General features: G+C 45.3%; 1 protein-coding gene across 3 annotated transcripts in view; it reads right to left on the bottom strand.

Annotated features, from left to right (window-relative positions):
• Positions 1-2,598: 2,598 nt before the first annotated feature.
• The window catches only part of ZBTB48 (zinc finger and BTB domain containing 48), a 42,997-nt gene continuing 28,583 nt past the window's right edge, over positions 2,599-17,012 (bottom strand). For 2 of the 3 annotated variants that reach the window (XM_030186110.1, XM_030186109.1), the window contains 4 exons: positions 12,156-12,292; positions 7,985-8,149; positions 5,156-5,244; positions 2,599-4,266 (listed from right to left, as the gene is read on the bottom strand). In XM_030186110.1, the coding sequence (XP_030041970.1) occupies positions 3,982-4,266; positions 5,156-5,244; positions 7,985-8,149; positions 12,156-12,292 (676 nt within the window). In that variant the 3' untranslated portion in view covers positions 2,599-3,981. The remainder of the gene's footprint in view (positions 4,267-5,155; positions 5,245-7,984; positions 8,150-12,155; positions 12,293-17,012) is intronic. The other variant, XM_030186108.1, reaches the window with a different exon arrangement.

Here is a 17,012-nt window from a genome sequence, read left to right as displayed (position 1 = left end):
AAAATTCCAGTCGGCTCCCTCAGTCTGTCTCTGGATTTGAGCCACAGCACTGTAGGGAAGGAAGGACCGGAACTTGGAACACTGCGGTGCGCACATGTAAGATTTGTCTCTGATTCACTGGCATTGTGTGCTCAGAGGTTGCCACATGCATGTGCCAGTAGGTCAGGTGACATCTGATTCTCATGTATGTGTCAGAGCTGAGGTCTGTGCACCAGCCTTGGCGCAAAGAGGATTAATAGTAACAGAGTAAGTGACAGCAGATAGACCTGAACGGTCCATCCACTCTGCCCAATGGTCACACTCGTTATCAATTCATCATTAAATCAACGAGTGTGATATATATACTTGATTATGGTCGTTCTTTCATATTTCAGGAACAAAGACCACAGAAGTCTATCTGGCCCTATCCTTATGTTCCAACTACTGGAATTGCCGTTAAAGCCCACTCCAGTCTATTTGTCTTCTCATTTGTGGGACACAGACTAAAAGTCTGTCCAGCACTGTCCTCATATTCCAGCCACTGAAGTTGCTAAGCCTTTTCCAGCCCATCCTAAACCAGATTGCCATATATGAGACACAGACCATACAAGTCTGCCAGGTAATCAGCCTTACTTCATCACAGCCAGAGTCACCATCTAAGCATCACTTGACACATCCACACACATGCAGCCATTTAAGGTTAGGTTTTATATAACTTCCATTTTCTAATTAGAGATCCTTTGTGTTCATCTCATGCCTTTTTGAATTCTGCCATCATTTGTGACTCTACCACCTCCTTAATGGAAGACTTTCCACATTTGTGCTGTTAAAGCAAGGAGGAAGAGGAGGAGATAGCACTCAAAGAACTTGGTATGCGGTAGATGAAAGGCAGGTGCAGCTTATACTTTCACAGGAATCTCGCTGACCTGCTTCCATCCCCACAGGAACTGCCTCCGTCCCTGCGGGAATCCTGCACATCCCGTTCAGCTCTCTAGTTTAAAAACATTCATAATTTCTTTTCTTTTTATAGCGGCCGCTGCTGCTCAACAGGGGAAGCAGCAGTGGCCAGCCAGCGTTACCACTGGCAGCTGCGGGTGGTGAGGGAGTTTGATGCGCTGGGGGGGGGGGGGGGGGGGGGAGCGGGTCGCTGGACATGGGCAGCTGCTGGGGGGGGGGGGGGGGGGGGGAAGGGTCGCTGGACATGGATGGCTGGAGGCAGTCCTGAGACCAGAGAGAGTGGGGTGGGGGCTCACTCTGTCTCTCTCACTCTCAAACATACACACTCTGAGGAAAACCTCGCTAGCGCCCGTTTCATTTGTCAGAAATGGGCCTTTTTTTTTTTACTAGTAAATGTATAAAATCCCAGTACTTGCACACATAAATGGCACAGAAAGCCTAAGCACTTTTTAGTGACAGCACATATAAATGGCTCCTAAATTTAGGAGTCATTTACACACACCATTGTGTAAATAGGTGTCACAAAATTTTTTTGTTGTTACATTTGTACCCCACTCTGTCCCACTCATGGCAGGCTCAATGCGGCCGGCTTACATGGGGCAATTGTGGGTTAAGTGACTTGCCCAGAGTCACAAGGAGCTGCCTGAAGTGGGAATTGAACTCAGTTCCCCAGGACCAGAGTCCACCACCCTAACCACTAGGCCACTCCTCAGCATTGGCACAAGTGCTGTGCTATAAAACAAACACCAAAATCGCTTAGGAGTCCTTTTACTAAACCGCAGTAAAAAGTGGTCTGTGCTAGTTTTGGCGCACGCTGGGCCATTTTTTACTGCAGCGAAAAAAAGCCTTTTTATAAAATCAGGCAGTAAATGGCCCTGAGCTAATATTAAAATTAGTACCTGGCTATTTACTGCCTGAGCCCTTACTGTCACCTATTTAAGAAGGCAGTAAGGGCTCATGCGCTATTTGTGTGATAATCAGACAGCGCACGGCAATGTGGCAGCGCTGGTGATTACTGCTGGGAATGCCCCCCATGGTAGAAAATTATTTTCTACCACTGGAAACTGTGTGCGCCAACTTCAGAACTACTGACTGTGGTAGGGTCGATTTAGTGCACTCTACCCTTGTGTAAAAGGGACCCCCTTAGTGCATAAGTGCGTGGGCTGTAAACATGGATGTGTCTCTGAGATATAGTATTCTATAAGTTATGCGTATTTAGGTGCCAACAGTTAGGACTGCCATTGACTTGGCACAACCGTTGGCGCCTACCTTTAGGCACCAGCTTACACTATATTCTATAAGTGTCTTGGTACCACTTTTACACACCATGGTAGCAATTCAAGGGGGCATAGGGGTGGGCGGGGCTCCAACTTACACACATAACTTGCAGAGTACTGTATGTGTGTCCCTGCTGCATTTAGGAGCCCGCAGTTATGCCAGGACTATGGCTGTGTAACTGCAGTCACACAAATGCTAGTATTGTGTAACGGAGCCCAGAAAGGCTCCTCCCACACATCCTTGGGACGCCTAAAAGGTGATGCCCAGATGTAGAACTGCCACTGTAGTAACTTGCCCAAGGTTGGTGGAAAAGGATTTGAACTGGCATGAGAGTGCCCGAGACTGATTTATTCAAGAGGTTAAGACGCACTTCCTCTCCAGGTTAACTCTTCTATATGTAAAACTGAAGATAGCAATTTCAGAGATGATGCAATCAAGCTGGCACACTAAACATGAAAATGCAAGTACAGCCCAATTAAAGATTTTCATCTGTAACTGATCGTTGTTGCCTTATAAATGCCAGAACCCACATAGTCCTTACACTTTCCCTTATCCTGTTTCAACAGTTCCACAGACTGACAATATATTAATTGAATCTCCCTGAAAGACAACTGTAAGGCTGAGTTTATTTAGAAAAGATAGTATAAATAACATTATAATCAGCTACCATACTACATTCTGAAAATGACAAGTTCATTGTCACACACTGCTTCAAAGCCAAAGAAACATTTTACCAGTCAACATTTAAACCCTGCAGTCAGCCCTTTTTTTAAAAAATAAATCACCATCCTTGGTCAATTTTCAAAGTGATTTAACTGGCCAGGACAGCCTCCTGTCTGGTAAAGTTGTTTGTTCCTGATTAACCGCAGATATTCAGTGTACTTAACTGTACAGAGTTGCTGAACATTTGTACTAACCAACCCTGTACTGTCCAGTTTGTGCTGGGACGGTCCAAGCAGAGCCGATATTTAACTGGATAGTGGTGACATTCAGCTTGCTAACCAGCTAAATAAGCAGATAAATTAGGATAGCAAAAGGCTGTTGAGCTAATGGGCACCAGTCTGAATACTGGCTGGTGCCTGGTTAACTTCCAGGTAGTGACATCAGGTTTACTGGTGCCCCCTGACCTCATGAAGGGTCAACCAAGCCCCCTTCCACCCCACATGGGGTCCTATGGGAAAGAGCTCGTGGTGGCCATTTTGTGAAAGGAGCAATGACAGGCAGGAGTGAGTGGGAATTGCTCCTGACTATAAGATCCCACTAGACCACCAGGAATCTACGAGGTGGGGATGCTCGATCAGACCTTCATGATAGCATTGGATATCCAGGGCTCATTGTGCCTGCAATGGTCAGCGCTAAATAACGCTCACCATGGCAGGCTGAAACTTGACCCGTTTATGTATATTCACCACCAGTGGTGGCACTGAATATACATGAACAGCCATATGGATAGGCGGGATAGTTGGTGACACACAGCCGCTAGCCTGATAGCTCTCGTAAATCACTCCACTTAACTATGTCGACCAATTTAGGACAGCACCAAGACTATCTGGATAGGCTGAATGTTGCAAACTATTCGCAACATCCATGCTCTGCCCCAGCTAGTGCCAGGGTGGTCTAAGACTCTGCAGCAGCATTATCGCTACAGTGCTGTGGAAAATGTACTCAGGGGATTTAAACAGTCACCAGTAAATGTAGATGTCCTTTTCAACAGTGACCTGACAGGTATTATTCACAGGTGTACAGGCAGTTGCCCCAAGCCGCATGTCAGTTGGTTGAAATGGTTGTTGCTGTGATGATTAGAGACTGTTCGATAACATCGGGAAAGGTTTCATTTGTACAGATTCTCTGGTCTGGGAGCTCTTCAGGCAGAGAGCTGGCATTGACAGATTCAACTATGACTTCAGCAGAGCCCACTTCCAGTTCGGGCTGAGTCTGTACTGACACAAACACAACCTTTTCATCCTCGATAATCAGATTCCGCAACTTCCTTTGGCGAGGAGTGTAGTTTTCCACTCGGTCGTGTATCTCTTTGTGACGCCTCAAATGTGCCTTGAAAAGAATCAGAAATTCTCTGTTTACGATTGTATGCAAATCTATCTCATGCAAACTCATCATGAATATCCCATAAACATGATCAGGGCCAGCTCAAGGGATAGTGGCAGCCTGAGTCCACTTGCTTTGGCGGTGCCTCCCTTTGCATCGCTTCCAGCACCCCTCCCCTTCTTTCCTCCCCCCCCCACCATGGGTTCAACATATCTTCCTCCCTTGGACTGGCATCTGCACCTCCTGGTCCAGTCTCTCTTTCCCCCTCCTCATGGGTCCAGCACTGTTTCCTCACCTCTCTCCTCTGCAGTCCTGTAAAGTTTACGTCAGTCACTGGCAGCAGCAATATGACAGGCTGCCCTCTGCTTCGTCCTGCCCACATAAAATTGCATCAGAGGAGGCAGGATACAGCAAAGGGACCCAGAGGCTGGCTGAAGGCAGTCTGTCATGCTGCTGCTGTCTCCCCTGGTGACCAACGTAAAATTTACAGGACCGCGGGAGGAATGAGAGAGGTGAGGGAGGAGTGTCAGAAACAGGAGAAGGGAAGAGACTGGATCAGGAGGAGGAAGAAAAGGCTTAATTTGTAGAGCAAGTGAGTTCAGAGGCTGGGTATTTTGGAGCCCTTAATTGCCGGCACCCTGGGCCAGTGCCTCACCTGGTCCAATGGTTAAGCCAGCCCTGAACATGATCCCTGAGGACAGGGAGTGAATACCACTGATGTAGGACCATCAGAGAACATGATAAGAACTCTTAAGACCCAGTTTACCTTGTTACATATGGTATAACTTTCCTAGAAAGCTGGTGCAGCCTTTCATCACCAGCTTGCACCTTTTACACTGTTTCCTGAAAAACTCAAGGTTGGGTAATTGTTTAGAAAATAAATCACCCCCCATACCTGCCGTGTGAACTTGTACCCACATTCCGTACACTCAAACTTCCTCACACCTTTGTGTCTCCTCACGTGGACACGCAGCTGCTCTATAGCTACGGAGAGAGATTAAAATTAAAACACACATTGTACCCTCTACAGTTTGTAATGCATAGAACATGATTTCATGATGGCCAGAATGGGCGTTCGCTGATTATTATTTTTGGACACATCAGCCTTTGACACCATTATTCATGCCACTTTATTATCCACACTACAGGCAATTTGAACTGGGCAGTCAACTATAAAAGTTTCTCTCTGGCCCTAGCTGCCAGGAAAGGAAAAATGACAAGGTTTCAAAGCGGAAAAATTTAACCTCTGAAGAAATGGTCTATCGCAAGTTAAAACAGTTTGGCATTCAAGAAGATCTTGGACTGAAATATACATCTATCTCATTTGATGCAAAAATCGCCCATAAGCCACTTTTGCTTTTAGGCAATGATCTATCTGTGCCCCCTTTGAGAACTTTGGTATCAATTATTGAATATATACGTGGATGATATAATGTTCTTTGTTATAAAAAGTGTCTCTGACTGAATAAATCAGAATTGCTAACAGTGCTTGGCTATTTCTGTTTGGTTTACTACAAATCGTCTTGCACTGAATCTGAAGACCACCCAAGCTTTGTTGGTAACCAATGGGGCAATTCTATAGCTTGGTGCCTCGATGCTGTGCGCCGAGCAACAATTCTATAATGGGATCTTGGCGCCAAGATTCCATTATAGAATATTGGCACAAGTTGGCATCGACTCACCTACATTTAGACATGACATATTTATGCTAATTCTATGGCTGGTGCAGGTTGGCATGCCTATGTAACTTATTTTATTCTATAAGTTATGCAAGTAGGTTAGAGGCGTATCCATGGCCTGCCTGCACTGCGCTACCTTACAGAATAGTGTGTAATGCTTTTTGGGGTGTAAGTGGTTCTAATTTGTGCAGTGCTGCACATGCCCAGTTACAGAATTGCCTTTCAAATCTGTAACTGAGTTAGGGGCCCTTTTACTAGGCTGTGTTTTATCCTGTGGTAGCCATTAGTATGGACATGTGGTAAAAAAAAACAAAAAACCTGCGCTGGCTGTTTACCACAGGTAGAAGGGTCGGGACAGAGATGAGGAGTGTTCAACTGTGGGTTACTGCTGTGTGTTAGCTGTCACAACTGCTGATAATGTGGCTGCCTTTAACAACATCTTACTGGTAATCTGGTAGCTCAGCCACTGTCCCAAGTGTCAAAAATAAAGCCAGTGCAGTAGTGGTGGCAGGAGCCAGCCCTCTCCCGATTCCTCCTGGCACCACCATCCTCCCCCCCCCCCCAGCAAAGCCCCCAACATCTGAACTCCCACTCCCCAAAGTAGACACACGGACTCTCCCTGGCAGAACCCCTTGGGGGGTTCCCTGGTACAGTCTAGAGTCACAAGATGGAAATGGTCCCTCTCCTCTCTATCTGGATCCAGATTTCAAATGGCACCAGTGACCCATAGTGGTAGCCTTGTGGTACTACTGTTAGGGGGGGGGGGGGGTCATCAAACATATAAACGGCGAGTGACCGACTCACTCGCAAATGCGCAGTAGGGACTTCCCTCTCTGTCCCGCCCCCGCGTCAATACGTGATGACGAGGGCGGGACAGAGAGGGAAACTGCGCCGCCGAGGTTGATACCGCTCCCCCCCCCACCCGCCCACCCGAGGTCGCCGCTACCGTTACCCCCCCCCCCACACACACCCGGCCCGGGCCCTCTCTCCGCTACTAAACTTACACATCCATTCGCCCGAACGCAGCACGCACATCAGCTGAGCTGCCGTCGGCCCTTCCTTCCCTGCCTGTGTCCCGCCCTCGCTGACGTTACGTCACAGGAGGGCGGGACACAGGCAGCGAAGGAAGGGCCGAGTGCAGCTCAGCTGATGTGCGTGCTGCGTTCGGGCGAATGGATGTGTAAGTTTAGTAGCGGAGAGAGAGAGGGCCCGGGTCGGGTGGAGGGATGGCGGCGGCGACTCCGGGGGGGGGGGGGGGGGGGGGGGGAGGGGCAACGGTAGTGGTGGTGACCTCACGGGGAGGGAGGGAGGGGGAAGGAAGGAAAACCCCAATACCAGCCCGTTTTTACGGGCTCAACGGCTAGTCCTTCTATATAAAGAACAAGCACCCTTATATGGAAGAATGATTTCTAGTAGTAGTACCGCAAAACTATCACTAGGGGTCATTGGCACCATTTTGAATCTGGAGCCAGATAGGGCAGGAGTTGGAGGGGGGCAGTTCTCGCCTTATGCCACTAGATTATCAAAGGAACCCCCATGCTCAGGTGTGCCGGCCCTGCTGTCACCACAAACCCTCATTCGCAAGCACCTGGGGATTTCCCACCTATTTTATAACCCAGTCATTCAGCAACACTCTTTGGCCAGGGGCTGTGCAACATGGCTCCTTCAGGAACCCTGCAATTAAGGGCCCTAAATCAAACCCTTGATGTTGCAAGTACATTGTGACTGGGGATCATGCTGCGTGTTAAAAAAAAAAAGCTTATCCTTTACATTGCCTCCGTGGGAGTCACAGAGGGGCTGTGACACACAGGTCTTAACTGATACAGAGAGTGGACACCCCTGATGTAGGAATCGGCTCTAGCTCTCCACACAGTAGCGTATAGGCTTAGGAGCGAGGTTCATTACTGTTAACGGTTGTGCAAAGCTAAGCCATCTACTGTACAGCCCAGGATTAACCCTCTCATAGCAAACAAAGGTGCTTGCTGGCAGGGGACTGGAACAACTGTGGATGTGTCATATTAGAAGCTGTTGTGCATGGATCATACCTTTGAAGGATTTTCCACAGATCTGGCAGAAGTGTGGTCTCCCTTCCTGATGTCTGCTGGCGACGTGCCTTAGAAGAGGCCCTCTTTCGGTAAACCTCTGATTGCAGAACTCGCAGCTGAAAGGGCGCTCCCCTGTATGTGTCCTATTGTGCTTATCCAAACTTGCTGCATAAAAAGAAATGTTTATATTCTGCCCCAATAGTAACCTCTTGGCTGTTGCTAACCAGCTCTCACATAAAAACACACAATAATGTTAATGTTATCAACACTGACTCACATAAAACTTTTTTTTTCAGCATTGAAGTACTTGAAGTTTTGAAGTTCTTGGCCTTGTACTGAGTTAGTACTTGTATCATCCTGGGGGAAAACTTGAAGGCCAATGTAGAAAAAGTGCATTAATCAGCTTACATTAATGCCCCGTATTAATCATACTCAAATTAATTTTTCATTAGCTTAGAGGATATTGGACCTTCAGTCTGTACCAGTATGGCAATGCTTATGTTCTTAAGTTATGTTGCATCAACCAACTGTCATTCAAGATGAAGAACAATAGAATGAAATAAAAATACATAAAACACGTAAAATCAAAATTTAAAATCTGGGAAGCAAATAAGTTTTCGATGCCTTCCTAAAGGCCAAATACAATGGTATTTCCCAAGTTCGGACTGTAACCTATTCTGTTCTTCAACAGCCCGCTGTGAGAAAGCCTTCATTCCCTATCTCTTACTATAAAAAAAACTGACCTATTTGGAATTACGAAACAGTTCTGATGCATAGACTTTATGAGTTGGCTTCTCATTACCTAAAAAATATCACTTTTGCATGTGCATTACTTAAAATGCAGTAGCAGAACTTGCATTACACCTTTAGTGTCTTTCAGCAAAAGAACATAAACGTCGCCATACTGGGACAGACCGAAGGTCCATCAAGCCCAGTATTCCATTTCCAACAGTGGCCAATCCTGGACGGCTACTGTTGAAAACAGGATACTGGGCTCGATGGACCTTTGGTCTGTCCCAGTATGGCAACGCTTAAGTTCTTATGCCCATTTCACCAGGGGTTCCCAAATTAATGTTTCTGATAATGCAGTCTCCTAGTAGAAAGAATTTCTGTTTCGAGATGTTTTCTCAGGTTTGGGGATTTTTCTTCAGTTCAGTAGCTTTCTTCCTCTTTGGCCCCACCTCCAATATAATTTCACGAGCATCATAATTTTCCAGTGCAGTAAAGGCATTTTATAGAAGCAACATTTGGAAGAGTGGATGTTTCTGTGCTACAGATCACTATCTACCTCTGTAATCCATTTTTTCCTGAGCTGTTTATTTTCTGTGGGAGTTGGGAGTACATTGTTCAGCTGCTGTACAGTCTGGGATGCTCCTTTAAATATAACGAAATGCATTTTGAATTGAGTGAGCTCCTTTTTCGTAGCCGAGAGCTGAAGACAGAAGGGGCATATTATATAATTTTTAAGTAATTTTACTTTGAACGATTACATATGTTTGTGTAATGTGAATGTGTAATTTATTATGTGCAGAGGATTGTTGTGATATTTAGGCTACAAGAGCTTTTACAATAAACCACAAGCCTCTAGATAATTTGCCTTAGGACTAGGTTACCACAATTGTTGACTGAATGCAGGGGCCGGCTCAAGGGACCGTGGCGCCCTGAGCCAACTTTTGGTTTGGCACTCTCCCTTCCCCTCTTTAAAATCAGTTTTCCCCTCCTGAATACAGACAGCCTTTCGCATAACGCTATCCGCATCGGCCCCTGCGTCTTCTCCCTGCTGCGCCCCCGTGGAAACAGGAAGTTATGTCAAAGGAGGGGCTGGGGTGTGGCAGAAGACGATGCCAGGGTGCTGCTGCAAGGCAGCGTTAGGTGAAACGCTGTCTGCGTTTGGGAAGGACTGTCTCTTCATGTTCAAGTGTACAGCGCTGCGTACGTCTAGTAGCGCTATAGAAATGATAAGTATAGTAGTAGGAAGGGAGAACTAGCTTTAAAGGTAGATGGGGAAGAAAATAATTGATAACAGGGGGAGGAGTCAAGATGGCAGCAAGCTGAGACGCCCAAGATCTAGTGGCAGAACTCCGTAAGTTTTTTTTCCTTTTTGCTGAATTTTCCTTTCTGGATGCTGCACAAACGGAAGGGGAAGGTGAGAGCCCCGCTGTAGATGGACTCAACACCTTCTGCGCTTCAGCCCATGATTGTCAGGTTTTTGTCTGTCTCGAGAGGGGAGAAAAAAAGTGAAGGCTGGCAGCACTGGTGGAAGTGCTGACCCGCTTGGGGGCGAGGTTTCCCTCAGCTTTCATGAGCACTCGACGCCTTTACGGCACAGCTATGATCTCTGGGATTGGCTTCTTCCCTCTTGGGAGTGGATGGCTTGGGTTCAGGGGTCTTATCATCATGTTGGAGCTAACTATTGCTAATTGCTCTCTTAAATTATCCCGTGGTTCTATGGCTAATAAGTTTGAGACTTTAGCGACTGATCATCGTGTGAGATTAGAAAACCTGGAGAAATCTGTGGAAGCAGATGCAGTGCAAACTTTGGTGAAGGACAAAATATAGAGTTATTGCAAGGTGGAACAATATGAGAATGAATTTAGACAACTGAACTTGCCAAAGATATTGGGCACACAACCTCTGGGTATATTTAAAAAATATCTGAAGGAGGTTTTATCTTTGCTGCAGATTTGTTTCTTCCTGTTCATAAGATTGTTTTATTTGCCAACTAAAGTACTGGGGGGGGGGGGGGGGGGGGGGGAATCAGCTTTAGATATATCAGCTATTTTGGACTCTTCACAAGAGTAAGTCTCAGACAGAGCCAATTTACTTGTACAATTTGTGTTTGAGCAGGATTTAAATACGATATTGCATTTATATTTCTGCAGTTTGCAAAGTTTAGTTTATAGACAAAGAATCCGGATATTTCCTGATGTTGCACGAGTCACACAGGAAAGAAGAAAAGTTTTCCTTGCCTTGAGGCAAGAGACTGGGGCACTCGGTGCTACCTTTAGCCTATGTTACCCTTGCAAATGTTTAATTAAGTACCTTGATATTAGATATATATTCTTTGTCCTGGAACAGCTGCGGCTCCTTCTTGGATTTAAAGAAACTCTTACCGGGATGACTTCCCTGTTTTTTGTTTTGCTGACTTTTAGTGTAGTTAATTCTACCCCTGTAGACATTTTGCCACTGCCTTTTCCCATTATTAGAAGGTATGTTAATTTTCCACCCTCCCCCCCCCCCCGCTTACCTCCCCTATCTCAAGATTTGTGGTCTAATGTAATCACCAGGTGCACGAGGATGTTTTTGCCTACAGATTATGTTTTCCTTTTTAATATTCTTGTATTATTAACACGCTGGTGGTTGTATTTTCTTGAACAAGTGGGATGCTTGGGGTTGACGGCTCTTCTTTTTTCCCTGCACATGCAAGGCCACCAGGTAAGCTCTGGGCCAGCTTAACCTGTAGGGCCAGTGACATCACAGGCTCAGGCGTTTGGTGCCCTGGCCAGAGCCTCACCTGACTGAATGATAGTTATGATTGTTTGGTATGAGTCAGAACAGCTGTATTACAATAACAAATAGCAGATAGCAACATTACATAATTCCCATCTACTGAAGACAGACAGACTGCATGTATTAGGAAGATGATGTATAAAAACAAAGCAGTTCAACTCTCGGCGGCCATTTTGAATCCCCAGCCAGACCGAGGAGGATGATAGACAGGGGAGGCAGCGCTCCGGGCAGGAAAGAGGGGGCTCTTTCCTGCCCCGAAGAGAAGACGCTACTAGACCACCAGGGCTAGATAGATGAGTGAGGGTGCAAGGAAATTTGAGTAGATGCTCAGAACTACAGAAACAAAATGGTAACAGGCTATAGGTTTGAATTTCTTAGCCAGGTACCCCTGCTGGGCAACTGTTAACTACCTGAGCCCAGCCCAGATTGCCGCTTTCCTGAAGTTGTGTAGGCTGTCCTAGGAATTGTGATGCTTCCATTCAGCCTGAGCAGCTGTTGGAATCCTGCTTCAGCAGCCAAACAGATATGCACCCCCTGGAGTGCTGGGCATGTGTGTACATGCGTACCTTGCCAGTTACTGACAGGCAGACACCACTCCATGTTTAGTGCGTTTTAAATATAGACTGTTTAAGGACAATATTGCTGAAATAGAAGTATGCACCTTGAGTTCTAAAAGTTTTGCCACACAGGTGACACTGAAAAGGCTTCTCTCCGGTGTGGGTCCTTAAGTGCATATTCAGGTTGGCTTTCTGAGTGAAGGCATGATGGCAGAACTCGCATACGAATGGGCGTTCATTTCTGCAAGAATAAAAAAAGAGAACATATGGATCAATTTTCATTGGTGGCAGTCACCGTATTTTTTTTTTAAACACAGTTTTAAAAATATACATACATTCACAGCATCACTACATGAATAGGCCGCAGCCCACAGCCGACGTGGAAAATGGTGACGGCTAGCTACACATATAGCCCGGGATTCTATATATCGCACCGAGATTTCCACATGGAAGTCGAAGCGTATTCCGTAACAATGAGCATAATTTACATAGTAGATGACGGCACAGAAAGACCTGCACGGTCCGTCCAGTCTGCCCAACAAGATAAACTCATATGTGCTACCTTTTGTGTATACCTGACCTTGATTAGTATCTGCCATCCTCACGTCACAGACCGTAGAAGTCTGCCCAGCACTAGCCCCGCCTCCCAATCACTGGCTCTGCCACCCAATCTCCGCTAAACCTCTGAGGATCCCTTCCTTCTGAACAGGATTCCTTTATGTTTATCCCACGCATGTTTGAATTCCGCTACCGTTTTCATCTCCACCACCTCACATGGGAGGGCATTCCAAGCATCCACCATTCTCTCCATGAAAAAGTTTTCAGTCTGCCCCCCTTCAATCTCATTTCATGTCCTCTAGTTCTACTGCCTTCCCATCTCCGGAAAAGGTTCATTTGCGGATTAATACCTTTCAAATATCTGAACGTCTGTATCATATCACCCCTAACAAGCTAATCAGCGCTGATAATTGTATATTAAGCAATTTTCAGCACTAATTGGCATTAATTAGGATGTACGGACACTACTTTCTAAGCGTATTCTGTATCGTGTTGCGCATAAATTCTAAGCATAGTTGAAAAGTGGGCGTGGGCAGGTTGTGGGCATTTCTAAAATCTATGCGCGTTGTTATAGAACACACCCTCTCATGTCTAATTGAGGCGTCGGGATTTACAGCAGGTTTTAGTTAGCGTAATTGACCGCAACTAAATTTGGTTGAGTGGACCAGCGCTCGGCGAGTTCTCTAAATTACACCTAAATTCAAGCATACTTTGTACAACAGGCTTCAATTTCCACTTGGAAATCTCGGCGCGATATATAGAATCTAGTCGATAGAGGGTAATTCTCTAAAGGTTGCCTAAAGTTAGGTGTCGGGATGATGTGCACTACTTCCATTATAGATTACTAGCTTAAGTCCACAGTTGCGTGCCTAATTTTAGTGCTCGTGCCTAACTGCTAGTACTCTATAACCTACACACGTAAGTGCTAGGTGTGCCCCTCATATAGGGTTACCATTTTGTGTCCTCTGAAAAAGAGGACACGTCACGCCCCCTACCCTGCCTCATGCCCCGCCACGCCCCCTTCGGGTCCTCGTTCCGCCCCATCCCCCCCCGTCACATAGTCCCCTCCCCCCTCTCACATACCCCCCCTCACTTACTATCTAGCCCTGGTGGTCTAGTAGCGTCTTCTCTTCGGGGCAGGAAAGAGCCCCCTCTTTCCTGCCCGGAGCGCTGCCTGCCCTTGCCTGCTGCATCCTCCTCGGTCTGGCTGGGGATTCAAAATGGCCGCCGAGAGTTGAACTCTCGCGAGGCCGCTTCAACTCTCGGTGGCCATTTTGAATCCCCAGCCAGACCGAGGAGGATGATAGACAGGGGAGGCAGCGCTCCGGGCAGGAAAGAGGGGGCTCTTTCCTGCCCCGAAGACGTCACTAGACCACCAGGGAACATGGTAAGGAAGGGGAGGGGACGGGAGACCAGACCCACGGCGCCGATCGCCCGCCCACACGCACGTGCCTGCCCGCACCCGCGCCCACGTTTGTCCAGAAATCCGGACAAACGTGGGTGCAGGCAAAATCCGCCGGACGCCCCGGACATGCCCTCAAAAAGAGGACATGTCCGAGGAAATCCGGACGAATGGTAACCCTACCCTCATAGGTCCATGTCTCCCCCTAGTGGTTCTGCGCAATGGATTTTGCTCGTACAATTTGCTGAATCCCAACCAAGAGGAGCTGCACACATATGGGGAAATTCTACGAATGGTACCTAAAATTAGGTGTTAATTCCCTGCCCAAATTTCAGTGTGGAGACGCATTCCAATGGATGCAAGGCGCCGGAATTATTATTTGTAACGCTTATACCCCACATTTTCCCCACTTATTAGCAGGTTCAATGTGGCTTACATAGTATATTAGGTTTACAAAGTAACATAGAATGGATATAGCTGCAATATAGTAATAGTGCTGAAATGGCAGATTTATCTATTTGTTACATCGGTATCTCACATTTTCCCACCTATTTGCAGGCTTTGTAAGCCACGCTGAGCCTGCAAAAAGGTGGGAAAATGCGGGGTATAAATGTAACAAATAAATAAATAACTTAGGAAACCAGCTGTAATTCATAGGTCAAAAAACCTCTTTTATATATTATATTTCAACTGTTTTTATTGATGATTCAACATTATAAACATTTTAACATTGCCAATATATCTATCATTGGGCATTGTAAGTAATACAGCATATTAACTTGCATACATCAATAAATTCCATCATCAATATTTTTATGAATCTTCCCCCTGTTCCCGTACCTACCCTCCCAAACATGTTCATTAACAGTCAAACATTTAAGGGGGTGTGTGTTAAATCTACATCACAGTCATCTTATACATGCCCCCCTCCTTTCCCCCCTTCCTATCCTCCCCCCCACCCTCTCCCCTCCTATTGTTCATTAATAGCTACATTGTACTTATGGGTTCGTGTGTACGTACCATTATTCTATGGGATTATCAAAGCGTATTGAGTATAAGACTCCGGCCTCTCTGCGATAATATATCCAACATAGGCCCCCAAACTTTAAGAAAACATATTTTCCATGACATGATCCTTTAGCATCCCTTGCTTCCCATGTCATTAAAAGATGTACCTGGTTTCGCCAATGCCAGTATTCCGGGGGTTTATCCGAAGTCCAGCATTGCAAAATACACTTTTTTGCCACCAAACATAACTTACGATTTAACAATATTTCATCTGCCGTAAGGCCACGGAATGCCAAAAAACCTCTTTTAAAAAAGCTTTAGAGACCTTCCCAAAAATAAAAAAATTGTTCTAACAGATAAGTGAACTTATCCAGCCACATGAGAATTTTCATCTAATTCTCGCTTCAGAGGCTGCTGTTCTTTGTGGCCTCACAATAGCTGTGCAGATCAGGGTCTTGATTAGGTGATGTTAGCTGAGTTCATTAACATTTTAACCAGAACTACTCATCCAAGCTCACTGTCTGCAGTCATATCAGGCATAGCTGAGGGACAATGCTACCAATTAAAAGCCGGCAGACAAAAATGATTACAAGAAAAAAAAACAATGAAATAAGAAAAATGAACTGAGTATAACTAAGGGGCAGAATTTAGAAAGAATGTCCAACTCAAAATAAGAATCGTATAATTATTATGTATCCTTTTGTCTCTGGTAAATATATATCCCAACTATCTCATCCAAAACCAGGAAAACATTGGCCTACAGTTAGAATTGTGCTTAGAATCTATTTTTGTTAAAGAGCACCCTCAAAATATGGACATCCATTTCTCATGTACTTTACCCTCCTCTCACCTACCAACACCCATCCTGTTAGAATATCAATGAAATGCTTTGATGTCACCATGCATACCCCCACCCTCCCACTCTGTCAGACTGTCATAGTAATGCTTGAATGTTTTCACTTATATACACTGTCAGCTAGCACATTTGCTTATTTCCGATCTGAGGAAGAAGGGCAACCTTCGAAAGCTAATCAAGAAATGTATTAAGTTATGTCCAATAAAAAAGGTATCATCTTATTTTCCTTTCCATGTTTTATTTTGTTTGATTTCTATAGATTCTACATGGAATGTTGCTATTCCAAACATTCCATGTAGAAGTCGGCCCTTGCGGATCACCAATGTGGCCGCGCAGGCTTCTGCTTCTGTGCTAGTGGAATAGCAACATTCCATGTAGAATCTCCAATAGTAGCAACATTCCATATAGAATCTCCAATGGTATCTATTTTACTGTCATAGTAATGCTTGAATGTTTTCACTTATATACACTGTCAGCTAGCACATTTGCTTATTTCCGATCTGAGGAAGAAGGGCAACCTTCGAAAGCTAATCAAGAAATGTATTAAGTTATGTCCAATAAAAAAGGTATCATCTTATTTTCTTTTCCATGTTTTATTTTGTTAGATTTCTATTGATAACCTTTAAGAGTGGACTAACACGGCTACCACACCTCATGTACTTTAGACGTCATACAGCCTATTTTAAATTACCTGGGAAATGGACATCCATGTGCTGGAGATGTCCAGCATGAACATCCATTTTACAAACTGAATTGTACAAGTTATGAATGGGGCAAAATAAATGATATGTCCATGTTATAAAGTGTCTACACCAACATCCATGTGGAGCAGCCAGCAGAGAACCAGAGGACCCCGGTTCAAATCTCACTGTAGCTCTTTGTGATTTTATTTTTTAAATTGCGAGCCCTCCAGGGACAAAAATAACTATTGTGACCTTTCTTTAACCTGGATGTGACAAGTTTCAGGTCTAAATAAGGACATTATTTTTTGGACATGGACATTCCTTCCCCTTCTGAAATTAGAGTTAGACATCCATATTTTGGCCCCTCCCTAGTCCCATCCAAAACATGCCTCTACCACGCCCCCTTGCTAAAGAGGATGTATTGCAGTATTTATTCCAATTAGATCCCGATTTG

The sequence above is a fragment of the Microcaecilia unicolor genome, chromosome 13 (assembly GCF_901765095.1).
Source record: "Microcaecilia unicolor chromosome 13, aMicUni1.1, whole genome shotgun sequence".
NCBI classification, from domain to species: Eukaryota; Metazoa; Chordata; class Amphibia; order Gymnophiona; family Siphonopidae; genus Microcaecilia; species Microcaecilia unicolor.
Note: the sequence above shows the minus strand (reverse complement) of the source record. Positions and strands in the feature narration are given on the sequence as shown.